This window comes from Lucilia sericata, unplaced genomic scaffold (assembly GCF_015586225.1).
Source record: "Lucilia sericata isolate MDLA Ls3-8-SP2 unplaced genomic scaffold, ASM1558622v1 Contig000526F_arrow, whole genome shotgun sequence".
NCBI lineage: Eukaryota > Metazoa > Arthropoda > Insecta > Diptera > Calliphoridae > Lucilia > Lucilia sericata.
The window spans coordinates 173,575-190,808 of NW_023994538.1; the positions used below are offsets into that span (position 1 = coordinate 173,575).

Consider the following 17,234-nt stretch of genomic DNA (forward strand, 5'->3'; position numbering starts at 1 on the left):
TCTATAGAAAACTTATCCATCGACAAATTTTCTATAGAAAACTTATTGATCGACAAATTTTCTATAGAAAACTAATCCAACGACAAATTTTTTATAGAAAACTAATCCAACGACAAATTTTCTATAGAAAACTTATCCAACGACAAACTTTCTATAGAAAACTTATCCAACGACAAATTTTCTATAGAAAACTTATCCAACGACAAATTTTCTATAGAAAACTTATCCAACGACAAATTTTCAATAGAAAACTTATCCAACGACAAACTTTCTATAGAAAACTTATCCAACGACAAATTTTCTATAGAAAACTTATCCAACGACAAACTTTCTATAGAAAACTTATCCAACGACAAATTTTCTATAGAAAACTTATCCAACGACAAACTTTCTATAGAAAACTTATCCAACGACAAATTTTCTATAGAAAACTTATCCAACGACAAACTTTCCATAGAAAACTTATCCAAATGTTCTGTAGAAAACATATCCAAATTTTCTATAGAAAAGTTATCCAACGACAAATTTTCTATAGAAAACTTATCCATCGACAAATTTTCTATAGAAAACTTATCCATCGACAAATTTTCTATAGAAAACTTATCCATCGACAAATTTTCTATAGAAAACTTATCCGTCGACAAATTTTCTATAGAAAACTTATCCATCGACAAATTTTCTATAGAAAACTTATCCATCGACAAATTTTCTATAGAAAACTTATCCATCGACAAATTTTCTATAGAAAACTTATCCATCGACAAATTTTCTATAGAAAACTTATCCATCGACAAATTTTCTATAGAAAACTTATCCGTCGACAAATTTTCTATAGAAAACTTATCCGTCGACAAATTTTCTATAGAAAACTTATCCATCGACAAATTTTCTATAGAAAACTTTTCCATCGACAAATTTTCTATAGAAAACTTATCCATCGACAAATTTTCTATAGAAAACTTATCCATCGAAAAATTTTCTATAGAAAACTTATCCATCGACAAATTTTCTATAGAAAACTTATTGATCGACAAATTTTTTATAGAAAACTTATTGATCGACAAATTTTTTATAGACAACTTATCAATCGACAAATTTTCTATAGAAAACTTATTGATCTACCAATTTTCTTTAGAAAACTTATCCATCGACCAATTTTCTATAGAAAACTTATTGAGCGACAAATTTTCTATAGAAAACTTATCCATCTATCGAGAAATTTTCTGTAGAAAACTTATCGATCGTGAAATTTTCTACAGAAATCTTATTGATCGTGAAATTTTCTATAGAAACCTCATCGATAGTTAAATTTTCTACAGAAAACTTATTGATAGTGAAATTAGCTATAAAACAACTCATCGATCGTGAAATTTTCAATAGAAAATTTATCGATCGAGAAATTTGTTATAGAAAACTCATCGATCGTGAAATTTTTTTTTTATGTGTGGGAAAAATATTGTTTTTATTTCTATTTATTATTAACTTTATTGGAATCTTAATGGGATGTGTTTAGAATAATTTTGTCTGAGTATTTTATATTTAATTACTCAATAATTTATGCAATTGCGTTAATGTCTAAAAATATATTTTTTTTAAATTAATAAGATTTGTGTAAATTATAATGCATGTCAAACAGATAGAAGATCTGTTCAGTAACAAAACTACTATAAATTATAACTTGTTGTGAATTGTTTAAAATTGTTAGTGCATTTAAAGCTTTTCCAATGATTTTTTTAATAATAATATAGATTTTTCTTTTAAATCTATATGGTGCTATTAAATTTTGAATTAAATTTTGCTTTTAATATTTGTCATTGCGATATTTTTTCAATTCATTACTATTCCAATTCATAACACGATTGTTTAAGTTTTTGCGGCGTTTAAATAACATTTGTTGATTTAAATTATTTTTTGCTGAAACCTGAAATTTTCATTAAAAAATAATAAAAATCCTTTAAATATTACCACTTTAAAAACTTACTACATTTTGAACATTATCCTTGCTCTCCAACAGCAAAGGATTTCTTCTCTTAAACATATCGAAAAAAGGTTTAAGGAATATAAAGTAAAACATCTCAGCTATAGAAATGACACTGAAACCCACCATTAAACTCATAACACCACCAGTTTGAGCTAATTAAATAAATTATAAAATCAATACTAAAACGATATTTTTTCCAAAAGAACTTACATAAGAATTCCGTAAATCCTGTATAGGGTACCTTAGTATTACCGCGAAAGAAGTTATCTCTATAATATATCTGCACGAGAGCTAAATTCTTATGCATTACTTCCTTAGAAATATTACGAAAAAAGGGATCTTGTAAATTAAAATCTCTAGAGGCCAAAGGTGTTACAAACATATCCGGGTAATAACTTAAATCATGGCAACCCGATAAACAATCTTCTTTACATTTTAAATTACTTGGATCCAAGATCAAACGTTCAGTTTCCACCACACAATCCATTTGATTGAGAAAACAGGTTGTGGCATTGGCATATATTTTCGGCATATGATAGGGTACACAATTGCAACGTCTAAACATTTGTTTTGAATCACACTCCATTTCACAATTACGTCTAGTATAGTACTTAAAATAGAGTAGATTCTTCTCACTCGAAAAGTAACACTGACGATCTTTGGGATTGGTACTGCGTAGCGAAGATAAAGATTCCATGCGTTTGGGATTAATACGTACACGGGTTTGATGACCCAACATTATAGGCAAACCGGTGTCTCTCATGTGGGGAGCATCGACGGGATTGTAGAGTAACATCTAAAAGGTTAAATTTTATTAAAATTATATATGTTTATTAATTCAACAAAAAGTACCTTAAATCCTGGTCCATTTGTTGAAGAACAATAGTACTCATCTAGTTCTGCATTCAACACCACTGTAAGCCCCATTGATACTCCGGAACCTAATGAATATATTTATAATTTGTTTAAAATTCAGTTCTAGTTCAGTGTTTGTTCAGTTCTAGCTCAGTTCTAGGTCAGTTCTAAATAAGTTCTAGCTCAGTTCAATTCAAGTTCAGTTCTAGTTCAGTTCTAGTACAGTTCTAGTTCAGTTCTAGTTCAGTTCTAGTTCAGTTCTAGTTAAGTTCTAGATCAGTTCTAGTTCAGTTCTAGTTCAGTTCTAGTCAGTTCTAGTTCAGTTCTAGTTCAGTTCTAGTTCAGTTCTAGTTCAGTTCTAGTTCAGTTCTAGTTCAGTTCTAGTTCAGTTCTAGTTCAGTTCTAGTTCAGTTCTAGTTCAGTTCTAGTTCAGTTCTAGTCAGTTCTAGTCCAGTTCTAGTTCAGTTTCTAGTTCAGTTCTAGTTCGGTTCTAGTTCGGTTCTAGTTCAGTTCTAGTACAGTTCTAGTTCAGTTCTAGTTCAGTTCTAGTTCAATTCTAGTTCAGTTCTAGTTCAGTTCTAGTTCAGTTCTAGTTCAGTTCTAGTTCAGTTCTAGTTCAGTTCTAGTTCAGTTCTAGTTCAGTTCTAGTTCAGTTCTAGTTCAGTTTTAGTTCAGTTCTAGTTCAGTTCTAGTTCAGTTCTAGTTCAGTTCTAGTTCAGTTCTAGTTCAGTTCTAGTTCAGTTCTAGTTCAGTTCTAGTTCAGTTCTAGTAGTTCAGTTCAGTTCTAGTTCAGTTCTAGTTCAGTTCTAGTTCAGTTCTAGTTCAGTTCTAGTTCAGTTCTAGTTCAGTTCTAGTTCAGTTCTAGTTCAGTTCTAGTTCAGTTCTAGTTCAGTTCTATTCAGTTCTAGTTCAGTTCTAGTTCAGTTCTAGTTCAGTTCTAGTTCAGTTCTAGTTCAGTTCTAGTTCAGTTCTAGTTCAGTTCTAGTTCAGTTCTAGTTCAGTTCTAGTTCAGTTCTATTTCAGTTCTAGTTCAGTTCTAGTTCAGTTCTAGTTCAGTTCTAGTTCAGTTCTAGTTCAGTTCTAGTTCAGTTCTAGTTCAGTTCTAGTTCAGTTCTAGTTCAGTTCTAGTTCAGTTCTAGTTCAGTTCTAGTTCAGTTCTAGTTCAGTTCTAGTTCAGTTCTAGTTCAGTTCTAGTTCAGTTCTAGTTCAGTTCTAGTTCAGTTCTAGTTCAGTTCTAGTTCAGTTCTAGTTCATTTCTAGTTCAGTTCTAGTTCAGTTCTAGTTCAGTTCTAGTTCAGTTCTAGTTCAGTTCTAGTTCAGTTCTAGTTCAATTCTAGTTCAGTTCTAGTTCAGTTCTAGTTCAGTTCTAGTTCAGTTCTAGTTCAGTTCTAGTTCAGTTCTAGTTCAGTTCTAGTTCAGTTCTAGTTCAGTTCTAGTTCAGTTCTAGTTCAGTTCTAGTTCAGTTCTAGTTCAGTTCTAGTTTTAGTTCAGTTCAGTTCTAGTTCTAGTTCAGTTCTAGTTCAGATCTAGTTCAGTTCTAGTTCAGTTCTAGTTCAGTTCTAGTTCAGTTTAGTTCAGTTCTAGTTCAGTTCTAGTTCAGTTCTAGTTCAGTTCTAGTTCAGTTCTAGTTCAGTTCTAGTTCAGTTCTAGTTCAGTTCTAGTTCAGTTCTAGTTCAGTTCTAGTTCAGTTCTAGTTCAGTTCTAGTTCAGTTCTAGTTCAGTTCTAGTTCAGTTCTAGTTCAGTTCTAGTTCAGTTCTAGTTCAGTTCTAGTTCAGTTCTAGTTCAGTTCTAGTTCAGTTCTAGTTCAGTTCTAGTTCAGTTCTAGTTCAGTTCTAGTTCAGTTCTAGTTCAGTTCTAGTTCAGTTCTAGTTCAGTTCTAGTTCAGTTCTAGTTCAGTTCTAGTTCAGTTCTAGTTCAGTTCTAGTTCAGTTCTAGTTCAGTTCTAGTTCAGTTCTAGTTCAGTTCTAGTTCAGTTCTAGTTCAGTTCTAGTTCAGTTCTAGTTCAGTTCTAGTTCAGTTCTAGTTCAGTTCTAGTTCAGTTCTAGTTCAGTTCTAGTTCAGTTCTAGTTCAGTTCTAGTTCAGTTCTAGTTCAGTTCTAGTTCAGTTCTAGTTCAGTTCTAGTTCAGTTCTAGTTCAGTTCTAGTTCAGTTCTAGTTCAGTTCTAGTTCAGTTCTAGTTCAGTTCTAGTTCAGTTCTAGTTCAGTTCTAGTTCAGTTCTAGTTCAGTTCTAGTTCAGTTCTAGTTCAGTTCTAGTTCAGTTCTAGTTCAGTTCTAGTTCTAGTTCAGTTCTAGTTCAGTTCTAGTTCAGTTCTAGTTCAGTTCTAGTTCAGTTCTAGTTCAGTTCTAGTTCAGTTCTAGTTCAGTTCTAGTTCAGTTCTAGTTCAGTTCTAGTTCAGTTCTAGTTCAGTTCTAGTTCAGTTCTAGTTCAGTTCAGTTCAGTTCTAGTTCAGTTCTAGTTTAGTTCTAGTTCAGTTCTAGTTCAGTTCTTGTTCAGTTCTAGTTCAGTTCTAGTTCAGTTCTAGTTCAGTTCTAGTTCAGTTCTAGTTCAGTTCTAGTTCAGTTCTAGTTCAGTTCTAGTTCAGTTCTAGTTCAGTTCTAGTTCAGTTCTAGTTCAGTTCTAGTTCAGTTCTAGTTCAGTTCTAGTTCAGTTCTAGTTCAGTTCTAGTTCAGTTCTAGTTCAGTTCTAGTTCAGTTCCATTTCAGTTCTAGTTGATTTCTAGTTCAGTTCTAGTTTAGTTCTAGTTTAGTTCTAGTTCAGTTCTAGTTCAGTTCTAGTTCAGTTCTAGTTCAGTGCTAGTTCAGTTCTAGTTCAGTTCTAGTTCAGTTCTAGTTCAGTTCTAGTTCAGTTCTAGTTCAGTTCTGGTTTAGTTCTAGTTCAGTTCTAGTTTAGTTCTAGTTCAGTTCTAGTTGACTTCTAGTTCAGTTCTAGTTTAGTTCTAGTTCAGTTCTAGTTCAGTTCTAGTTCAGTTCTAGTTCAGTTCTAGTTCAGTTCTAGTTTAGTTCTAGTTCAGTTCTAGTTCAGTTCTAGTTCAGTTCTAGTTCAGTTCTAGTTCAGTTCTAGTTCAGTTCAGTTCTAGTTGAGTTCTAGTTGAGTTCTAGTTGAGTTCTAGTTGAGTTCTAGTTCAGTTCTAATTCAGTTCTAGTTCAGTTTTAGTTCAGTTCTAGTTCAGTTCTTGTTCAGTTCAGGATCAGTTCTAGTTAAATTCTAGTTCAGTTCTAAATTTTACCTGCGGCTTTTCTGGGATAATAACTTTTTGGTAAATCATCACCATCCTCATAACCATCTTCTAAGTTCCAATTTACCGGAATACTGGTACGACCGTTAGAAGAAGTATAGTCTCGTATAAACTCATATCTATAACAGATACATTTATAGAAGTCGAAATACCTATCAGTAATTTTAAATTAAAATACTCACTCTCCTTTATACAGATAAAATGGATGTAACTGATTAAAGACACAACAAATACCCTCATCTAAGAGAATTTCCCGAAATAGATCGGTACAGGTTTCTTCATTCGGGCCAAATTTGCAATAAATAATCATGTCACTACAACTTTGGGTATTCTGAAATTTTAGAAATGAATTTAAATAATAATAATTGTTTGTTTCTGCCAATATATTACCTTTAAGATAAAACGCACCAAATTATCTCCTTTAAATCGGGGCTTAAAGTCCTTATAGCGTGAATAATTATAATGTTGAAAACAGATCTTCTGCAGCATGGCATAGTCCGGGGTGTCTCTAAAATAGCAATTTAATTATTTATATTTAAAAGCAAATTCGAAAATAACTACTTACGGTTCTATATCATCAACTCTACTGGCTAATGCCTGATTCATATTACAAAATGTTACGGCCGGAAATGGAACATCCTGTATAGAAGTGGCTTTGGAACTCATGCTTATAATAACCGGAGTATTTTGCCATTTTTGTAAAAAATATATAGCCATATATAAGCCAGCAGTAAATACAATAGAAAATGATATCAAATAATAACCCCTTAAAAACATCAAAATTAATTTCTCAAATTTTCAATTCATTTTAAAACTTTTGTACCACTTACCTTTCCCATATATTACGATGTACATCTATTATATATTTTAAGCCATTCAAAGAGGTTTCAATTAAAAATCTTTTCATATTTTCTTTAAAATATGTATGTAGGGGCAGCAGTTTTGACTTTGGTTTATGAATATAAGTTTTATTTGATTTCGCTTCCATTTTGTAGAGAGGTTTCCTATTATATATTTTCTAATCAATTGTTTTACGTTGAATGATTTTTTTTAAAGGATTTAATTGTTATTTATATGACAATGTTCTTAATGGTTAAATAGGGCGTGTTTCAAATTTCATTATATAAAGTATACTTTAATGATAGTTTTCTTCATCATTTAATGCTAATTAAAAATCGAACATTTACTTCCTTGAATATAATTAAATTCAACAGGAATCATATGCTAAAGGTTAAAAACATAAGGATATCATTGTCAGTACCACTAGATATGTCAGTGTGAATAAAAGAAGAAATTGACATGAGCCGAACAAGAACTAAAAAAAACACTACAATAGAACTGAACTAGAAATTAATTAGAACTAAACTAGAACTTAATTAAAACTGAACTAGAACTAAACTAGAACTGAACTAGAATTGAAATAGAACTGAACTAGAACTGAACTAGAACTGAATTAGAACTGAACTAGAACTGAACTAAAACTGAACTAAAACTGAACTAAAACTGAACTAGAACTGAACTAGAACCGAACTAGAACCGAACTAGAACTGAACTAGAAGTGAACTAGAACTGAACTAGAACTGAACTGGAACTGAACTAGAACTGAACTAGAACTGAACTAGAACTGAACTAGAACTGAACTAGAACTGAACTAGAACTGAACTAGAACTGAACTAGAACTGAACTAGAACTGAACTAGAACTGAACTAGAACTGAACTAGAACTGAACTAGAACTGAACTATGAACTAGAACTGAACTAGAACTGAACTAGAACTGAACTAGAACTGAACTAGAACTGAACTAGAACTGAACTAGAACTGAACTAAAACTAATCTAGAACTAGAACTGAACTAGAACTGATCTAGAACTGGACTAGAACTGAACTATAACTGAACTAGAACTGAACTAGAACTGAACTAGAACTGAACTAGAACTGAACTAGAACTGAACTAGAACTGAACTAGAACTGAACTAGAACTGAACTAGAACTGAACTAGAACTGACTAGAACTGAACTAGAACTGAACTAGAACTGAACTAGAACTGAACTAGAACTGAACTAGAACTGAACTAGAACTGAACTAGAACTGAACTAGAACTGAACTAGAACTGAACTAGAACTGAACTAAGAACTGAACTAGAACTGAATGAACTGAACTAGAACTGAACTAGAACTGAACTAGAACTGAACTAGAACTGAACTAGAACTGAACTAGAACTGAACTAGAAACTGAACTAGAACTGAACTAGAACTGAACTAGAACTAGAACTAGAACTGAACTAGAACTGAACTAGAACTGAACTAGAACTGAACTAGAAACTGAACTAGAACTGAACTAGAACTGAACTAGAACTGAACTAGAACTAACTAGAAACTGAACTAGAACTGAACTAGAACTGAACTAGAACTGACTAGAACTGAATAGAACTGAACTAGAACTGAACTAGAACTGAACTAGAACTGAACTAGAACTGAACTAGAACTGAACTAGAACTGACTAGAACTGAACTAGAACTGAACTAGAACTGAACTAGAACTGAACTAGAACTGAACTAGAACTGAAACTAGAACTGAACTAGAACTGAACTAGAACTGAACTAGAACTGAACTAGAACTGAACTAGAACTGAACTAGAACTGAACTAGAACTAAACTAGAACTGAACTAGAACTGAACTAGAACTGAACTAGAACAGAACTAGAACTGAACTAGAACTGAACTAGAACTGAACTAGAACTGAACTAGAACTGAACTAGAACTGAACTAGAACTGAACTAGAACTAAACTAGAACTGAACTAGAACTGAACTAGAACTGAACTAGAACTGAACTAGAACTGAACTAGAACTGAACTAGAACTGAACTAGAACTGAACTAGAACTGAACTAGAATTGAACTAGAACTGAACTAGAACTGAACTAGAACTGAACTAGAACTGAACTAGAACTGAACTAGAACTGAACTAGAACTGAACTAGAACTGAACTAGAACTGAACTAGAACTGAACTAGAACTGAACTAGAACTAGAACTGAACTAGAACTGAACTAGAACTGAACTAGAACTGAACTAGAACTGAACTAGAACTGAACTAGAACTGAACTAGAACTGAACTAGAACTGAACTAGAACTGAACTAGAACTTAACTAGAACTGAACTAGAACTGAACTAGAACTGAACTAGAACTGAACTAGAACTGAACTAGAACTGAACTAGAATTGAACTAGAACTGAACTAGAACTGAACTAGAACTGAACTAGAACTGAACTAGAACTGAACTGAACTGAACTAGAACTGAACTAGAACTTAACTAGAACTGAACTAGAACTGAACTAGAACTGAACTAGAACTGAACTAGAACTGAACTAGAACTGAACTAGAATTGAACTAGAACTGAACTAGAACTGAACTAGAACTGAACTAGAACTGAACTAGAACTGAACTAGAACTGAACTAGAACTGAACTAGAACTGAACTAGAACTGAACTAGAACTGAACTAGAACTGAACTAGAACTGAACTAGAACTGAACTAGAACTGAACTAGAACTGAACTAGAACTGAACTAGAACTGAACTAGAACTGAACTAGAACTGAACTAGAACTGAACTAGAACTGAACTAGAACTGAACTAGAACTGAACTAGAACTGAACCAGAACTGAACTAGAACTGAACTAGAACTGAACTAGAACTGAACTAGAACTGAACTAGAACTGAACTAGAACTGAACTAGAACTGAACTAGAACTAAACTAGAACTGAACTAGAACTGAACTAGAACTGAACTAGAACTGAACTAGAACTGAACTAGAACTGAACTAGAACTGAACTAGAACTGAACTAGAACTGAACTAGAACTGAACTAGAACTGAACTAGAACTGAACTAGAACTGAACTAGAACTGAACTAGAACTGAACTAGAACTGAACTGAACTGAACTAGAACTGATATAGAACTGAACTAGAACTGAACTAGAACTGAACAAGAACTGAACCAGAACTGAACTAGAACTGAACTAGAACTGAACTAGAACTGAACTAGAACTGAACTAGAACTGAACTAGAACTGAACTAGAACTGAACTAGAACTGAACTAGAACTGATATAGAACTGAACTAGAACTGAACTAGAACTGAACTAGAACTGAACTAGAACTGACTAGAACTGAACTAGAACTGAACTAGAACTGAACTAGAACTGAACTGGAACTGAACTAGAACTGAACTAGAACTAGAACTGAACTAGATCTGAACTAGAACTGAACTAAAACTGAACTAGAATGGAAAATTGTTTGTAAAAAATTCTGCATGGATGGGAAAAATAATAAAGTGTAAAAAATATTAATTTTGAATATTTTAAGTATTAATTTTTGAAAAAAACACGTCATGGTGTAGGGTATAAAATCTTCGGCACGGTCGAATATAGAACGCTTACTTGTTATTTACAGCATTTCTATTTAATGTTTGAACAAATGCCATTACGAATACTTTTGTTTTGAAATTGTCAAGTACTACTTTAATTTACAAACCCTGTTATGCTAATATACAACTCTTCATACTAACACAATACTAAATAGAAAGACAAACAAACAAACAATAACAACAAAAGAGATCATTGAGCTGTCTCTCCTCTCTCAAACAAACAAGCAACAACAAATTCATTCAACTATATAAAATCCCCAACCCAACCAAGTAAATCAAGAAAAAACAAGCTTTTTTTCAAATATTATTCAGTTGGCTTTTGCTCTTTGAATTGTACGTTTCGTGTTTTATTACGAGTACTTTTTTTACGCATTTTTTTTTGTGTAAGAGATAAAAAAAACCGGTAAACAAGTAAATAATATAAAAGATAAAAGAAAATAAGTGAAGTGAATAAAATAAATTAAACTAAAAGATTTATATTTACATATATATATCGCCAGTCTATTGTTAAATAATTACCCAGTAAATTCTACACGAAAAGTGTGAAAATTTTCAAAAGTGTAGCAGAAAAAAAAAGATAAAGAAAAATTTGTTTAGAAAAGTATAAAAATAAATTTTTCCATTAAAAAAAAACAAAAGCAACAACAAGTGCCAGTAAGTTGTATTGTTTCTTTTTTTCTATATAGAACGAAAAAATACGGGTTTTTATGGATTCTTTTCATTTTTGTTCTTTTTGGTTTATTTTACGTTTAATATGTTTACCCTGATAAATTATATATTTTTCATACAACTGACTTGAACTTTATGTTTGTTGTTTCATTATCTAGACAAAAGATTTTATTTTATAATAAATTCCTTTGTTAACTGGAACCATAAACAATCAAACTTTTAATAAACATGTGCAATTTTGAAAAAATTGAAAAATTCCAATACATATTAAGAAATTATACATAAATTTCAACATATTACGTCTGTATAAATTAACTACGTTGTACTACGTGTGTGTGTCTGTCTGTTATTCATAATATGGGTATGGGTACAATATGAATTGGTACACAGCCAATCTAATATCCATTTCTGTCTGTATACATATTATGAGTCATCATTTAATATTTATACTTCTGATGACAGTTAATCAAACATGCGAATTATACTCATACTACAGTTAGGAGTAATTAGTGGATGTCTAATATTACCGAGTTGTCCAATATGTAGGATTTAAGGTGATTTTTGTTAAACCCTTTTTGGTAGGAGAAAAAAGCAGTGTCTTAAAGCTCAGTTAGTTTTCACGTTCTGTTCCTTGACGGATCAGCTGATTCGTGTTTTTCATACAAAATCACAACGACAGCCTCAGGGACAATCTAACGACTTACACAGGTTTCCGTAAGCAAAATACAAATCAGCTGATTTATAACGAAACGAAACGTAGTTGGTTAACGTGATAGTTTATTGCAAACCCTAATAGGTCGTTAAGTGGTCTGGACCCAGTTAGTTCACCAAGGTTATATGTTCCCAGGAATTGATTTCTCTTAAAAGCTAGGGCAGTATTTCGAATTGCTTTACGTGAATCACTGTCTTGAGGCCAAACTTTATGTTAATCTTTATCAACCACAGGGTGAGGGAATCAACACAGATCCCTAAGCTAGTGGCAATTTTTATACTCACCATCAAAAAATATGTTTTTATCATTCCGTTTGTAACACATTGAAATATTCGTCTAAGAGCCATAAAAGTATATATATTCTGGGTCGATCTAGCCATGTCGATCCGTCTGTCTGCTAAAAAAACGATAGAGTCCAAATGGAAGTAGCTAGCGAGCTGAAATCTTACATAGATACTTCTAGTTCATGCATTTTGTTTGGTATTGAAAATGGGCGATATCGGTCCATGATTTCGCCTAGCCTCCACAAAAGGCCTCCTTCAGAAAATGACTTTGTCGCTCATAACTGGCTAAGTGAAACATCAATAGTGGTGAAATTCAGCATAAACATGTTTTATGGGGACTTCAATATCTTTGTAAAATTTTATAAGGATAGGACCATAATTGACCCTACCCCCATATAAAGTTCCCTTCAGTTAATTACTTCAACGCTCATAACTGTCTAAAATAAACATCTATAGCGGTGAAATTCGGCACAAACATGTTTTATGGGAACTTTAATCCCTTTGTAAACTGTTATAAGAATAGGACCATAATTGACCCTACCCCCTTTCAGAAAATGACTTTAATGCTCATATCTTACCTTAAGAAGCATATAAAGCAATAGAATTCGACATAAAAAAAAAAAGATTTATAGAAACAAAAATAATTTTCTTAAATTTTATGAGGATGGGTCAATAATTGACCCTAGCCCCCATATTAGGTCCTCTTCAGAAAATTACTTTAACGCTAATTACTGACTCAAAAATGTGAGTACAGTGGTAAAATTCTACATAAACAAGTTTTGTGCGAGCTAAAAGCTCTCTATCAAATTTTATAACGATCGGTTCTTAATAGACCCTTTCCCCCATATAAGGTCCTTTTCAGAAAATAACTATAACGCTCATTACTGGCTTAAAACTGCGAGTATAGCTATGAAATTTGACATAAACAAGTTTCATATGAGCCAAAGCCTCTCTACTAAATTTTATGAGGATCAGTCTATAATTGACCCTACCGCCATATAAGGTCCCTTTCAGAAAATGACTTTGACGCTCATTACTGACTCAAAATGCGATTACAGCAGTAAAATTCTATATAAACAAGTTTTGCAGAAAGCTCTTTATCAAATTTTATGAGGATCGGTCTATAATTAAGCCCACCCTTCATATAAGGTCACCCTCAGAAAGTGACTGTAACGCTCAAATACGACTACAGCGATGAAATTTCACATGAACAAGTTTTGTGTGAAACCACAGTAAAAAATGGCACCCCCAATAATCTTTACAAGATATAGTCTGAAACTCTACCCTGCGGGCCATCAATTCCCATGGTATCAGGTAAGATAAGCTCTCTAGTTCGACTGTGAATCAAATGATTCTAATTAATGGATAATTAACTAGATACTGGGAGCTTCTTTTTCCCCCATGGACAGCAATAATATTATACTGAGAGAAGATTCTTTAAGATAATATGCTAAGGCTCCTGCCTTAGATAGAAACCGCTATTGTCATTGGAACTGCATTGAAATTAGTTGACCTAAAGCCCAAGCCGACTGCATCCATTGTTCAGTTATTACTGTAACAAAATGCTTCATCTATTTAATACCAGATATGAATCTCCAGTTTGCAACCAACCAGGAGTATAGACTCTATACAAGTCTATCTGAACATCTGGTTTCTGATTCAACAGAGAGATAAATCTATTGCTATGGGTTGACTTGCAATTGCCTTTAAATGTCAACATTCTAATCTTTAGATTCCATTTTATATCTTATGCCATTGCTACCATAAATTACCCTTGAAGGTATAGGGTACCAGTTGATATATGTGTTTCTTATCGATAATAACTTCAAGATTGGTTCAGTAAGTATCAGATTTGCAAATCTCTTCAAGGATAACGATTGTCGGATTGTAAGGCTATGAATTCTTGGCCGGAATTGATATTTTTAAATTCATTATAAATTTATATTAAAGTTCAAATCGGGTATATAATGTAAGTGGAGGGTACATACGATTCGGCATAGTCAAATATATAATTCTCTCACATGATTCATAAATGATCTTGTTTAATGTGCACCTATAGTTCGATTTCTAAACATTTGTTTAAACAATTTTCAGGGTCAAATTTAGTTGTCTGAATTTGATCGTTACTCTTGTATGAGTATTTTTTAATCTAAAAATAATAAAAACATGCCTACATGTTTTATTAAATTTTTGTTTTATTTCTCCAGTTGTGGAATTTTTTTCTATTTATAATATTTCCTGATTATTATTGTTATTGTACTTCCCCATCATACTTCCCTCTCTATAGAGATGATTGATGTTTCGTGTTTGTCAGTAATTTGTAGTAGAGAGACGACTAATTATCGTATGAGTTTGAAATTTATTTACTTTTGTAATTTACAAACAATTCAGAGAAAGAATGCTATATATTTCCCCAGTTTAAAAATAAATGTATTGAAATTTTATAAAATTAAGGGTTATTGTGACTAAACTTGATCGAAATAAAATTGGGAGTAAATTATCTTTAGGGCTTAAAGTTTATTTTAAATCGCTAGAACTATTACAGGATCAAGCACCTAGATGAAGTCTTACCGCGACCATCGCATCGATCGGATTTATGTGTGTATGTAAGATATTAAGTTACAAACTGTTCGATCATTATTACGGAGGGAGAGAGAGACCTAGCTGAACGAAATGTTCACATCTTGAAGTCAGCTTATCGTCATAGATCACTTCTCGACCAAATTGTAGGCCATGAAAGTAAATCTCAAACTGTGCAGTTTGATCATGTTTAATTACTTGATCGGAATCTAGTATAAACTAAGAGATTAAATCTTAAACCGTAAAACTCGATCATGATTAGAAAGAAGAGAGAGAGAAATGATATACAGCTCTAGCTAAACAAAATTTAAACACCTTCAAATATGGATGAGACAAATATTCTTGATCATATCATAAACCACGAAAGTTAATCTAATATGATTGATCATGATAAAAGATCAAAATTGTATATTTCTTCGGCTCTAGCATGTAACGATCGGACTTCACTGTGTTGAACACAAAATTTACAAATCTTGGAATAGCTGCAGATCACTTCATGATCCGATTGTGAGTAAATCTCGAAAGCTTGGTTATGATTTAGAAGAGAGAAATTAAATAAAAATTGTCTCTTTCTTCGGCTGTAGCTTATCATGAATAAGAAATCATGGTCGGGCGGGTGGGAGAGTAAAATTTTCACATATTAGAAATGGACGCAAATCTTATCATGATCGTATTGTATGCCACGAATGTACCCAAATCTTAAACTGTGAAGCTTGATCATGTTTTTGAAGAGACGATCACTTGTAATTGTTTGATCGTAAAGTCGCGGAAGTATATCACAAACTGGAACATTTTTTCTTCGGCTCTTTATTAACAAAACATGATCTTGGAATAGTTGTAGATCACTTCTTGATCGGATTGTAAGCCACGATAGTACATCTCAAACTTTGAAGCTTAATCATGGTTAAGGAGAGGAAAATGGAGCAAAATTTTCTCTTTCTTCAGCCTTTGCTTAACATGATTAAGAAATCATGATCGGGCTTGACGGTGGAAGAGGAAAATTAACATATATTGGAAATGGTCGCAGATCTTATCATGATTGGATTGTATGACACGGAAGTAAATCTTAAACTGTGAAGCTTGATCGTGCTTATAGAGATGATCTCTTTTAACATATTCGAATTGTGATGAACTAATAGAACACTTCTAGATCGGTTTGAAAGCCAAAATTTTAAAATTGATCATTGTTAAGGTGAGAGGAAATGAAGCAAAACTCTCTCTTTCTTCAGCCTTATCTGATCAAGATCTGGCTTTATGGTGGGAGAGGGAAATGGAGGTGAGCTAATCGTAGCAGATCTTTTCTTGATCGGATTGAAAGCCAAGAAAGAAAATTTCGAACTATGATTTTAATTTTAAACTTTAAACATTCAACTCCTGCTATTTCATAACAAAATATCTAGTACTTAAAACTGTTTAATTTAGTGTCTATTGCACAAACTAATTAATTAGATCATCCTACCACGCTTTATTAAAATCACAGACGTTCACAAATCATTAAACACAACACGAGTGCTGAAAAAAATCTTTAAGTAGCTTCAAAAAAGAAATAAAGTTTAAAAGAAAATCCATAAGATTACATCATCATCATCATCTGTACTTCATGTGTACACTCTTACTTGGTTTTATATTATTTCACAACAACGACGTCACAAGGTCTGTCTCTGTCTCTGTCCCCAAAACAAAGTTTCTTATTCATAAATTCTTTACTTCTTCAAAGATATAAACAAAGGTGTGTAAAGTAAACTTTTCAGACCTTTTTTTTTTTGCTCTCAAGTACAATGAACAAATACCACGTCATATTTTTGTCAGGTTTATGAGAATTTCGGCTGACAGACTTAATAATTAAGACACGTCATGTTATTTTTTTAACAATTTTTATTAAGACTAAAAATCTTTCCTTCTCATAGTTTATTTATTTATTTATACTCGGTAGTTTTAATTTTATTAAAAACATTCATGACGTTTTGTAATTTCTTTTTTTTTTTTTGTTTATATTTATACAGTTTGTATCCATTATTTGGTTCATATTACTCACGATTTGTGTCTGGTTTTTATAAAATTTGTTTCGGTTGCTTTGTTTTCTTAAATACTAAAAATTATGATGTCAGGAAGGGAAATGCTGTGGCACTTAAGCAATTCTACAAACTTTTCATCACTCTATTCTTTTCAAAGAAAATTTACGAAAATTTTTTTTTTTATAGAAAATTTACGAAAAATTTTCTTTTTTTTTTATCATTCTATAGAAAATTTACGATAAATTTTCTTTATACAGGAAATTTACGATATACTTTCTTTCTAAAGAAAATTTACGATAAATTTATGATAAATTTTCAATATAAAGACAATTTATCGTAAATTTTATGATAAATTTTATATATAAAGAAAATTTCTCGTAAATTTTCTATAAAAAGAAAATTCATCGTAAATAGACTACACTATAGACTAGACTATAGACTAGACTATAGACTACACTATAGACTAGACTATAGACTAGACTATA

At 32.0% G+C, this 17,234-nt stretch overlaps 2 protein-coding genes across 5 annotated transcripts in view; one reads left to right on the forward strand and one right to left on the reverse strand.

Moving 5' to 3' along the window:
* LOC119605843 (annexin B11) overlaps positions 1-17,234 on the forward strand; it is a 39,262-nt gene that overhangs the window by 1,749 nt on the left and 20,279 nt on the right. The window contains exon 1 of one of the 4 annotated variants that reach the window (XM_037959165.1): positions 10,801-11,143. The exons of 2 other annotated variants lie outside the window; for them this stretch is intronic. The gene's annotated coding sequence lies outside the window, so the exon portion shown is untranslated. Of the gene's footprint in view, positions 1-10,800; positions 11,144-17,234 lie in introns of those variants that run through there. One more of the 4 variants, XM_037959167.1, reaches the window with a different exon arrangement.
* LOC119605849 (pickpocket protein 28-like) lies at positions 1,556-7,062 on the reverse strand. The gene is made up of 10 exons (XM_037959173.1): positions 6,905-7,062; positions 6,640-6,840; positions 6,465-6,582; positions 6,257-6,405; positions 6,066-6,193; positions 2,834-2,922; positions 2,192-2,777; positions 1,978-2,133; positions 1,819-1,914; positions 1,556-1,575 (listed from the first exon to the last, which is right to left on the reverse strand). Exons 1-10 carry the CDS (start codon positions 7,060-7,062, stop codon positions 1,556-1,558), a joined length of 1,701 nt encoding a protein of 566 aa, XP_037815101.1.

What these genes read in the sequence shown, in the direction of transcription:
- LOC119605849 (XM_037959173.1), bottom strand. Translation starts at nt 7,062, where the DNA reads ATGGAAGCGAAATCAAATAAAACTTATATTCATAAACCAAAGTCAAAA. An exon ending in CATCGTAATATATGGGAAAG is followed by an intron (nt 6,841 to 6,904) that starts GTAAGTGGTACA and finishes GATGTTTTTAAG; the next exon opens with GGGTTATTATTTGATATCAT. An exon ending in TAATGTTCAAAATGTAGTAA is followed by an intron (nt 1,915 to 1,977) that starts GTTTTTAAAGTG and finishes TTCAGGTTTCAG; the next exon opens with CAAAAAATAATTTAAATCAA.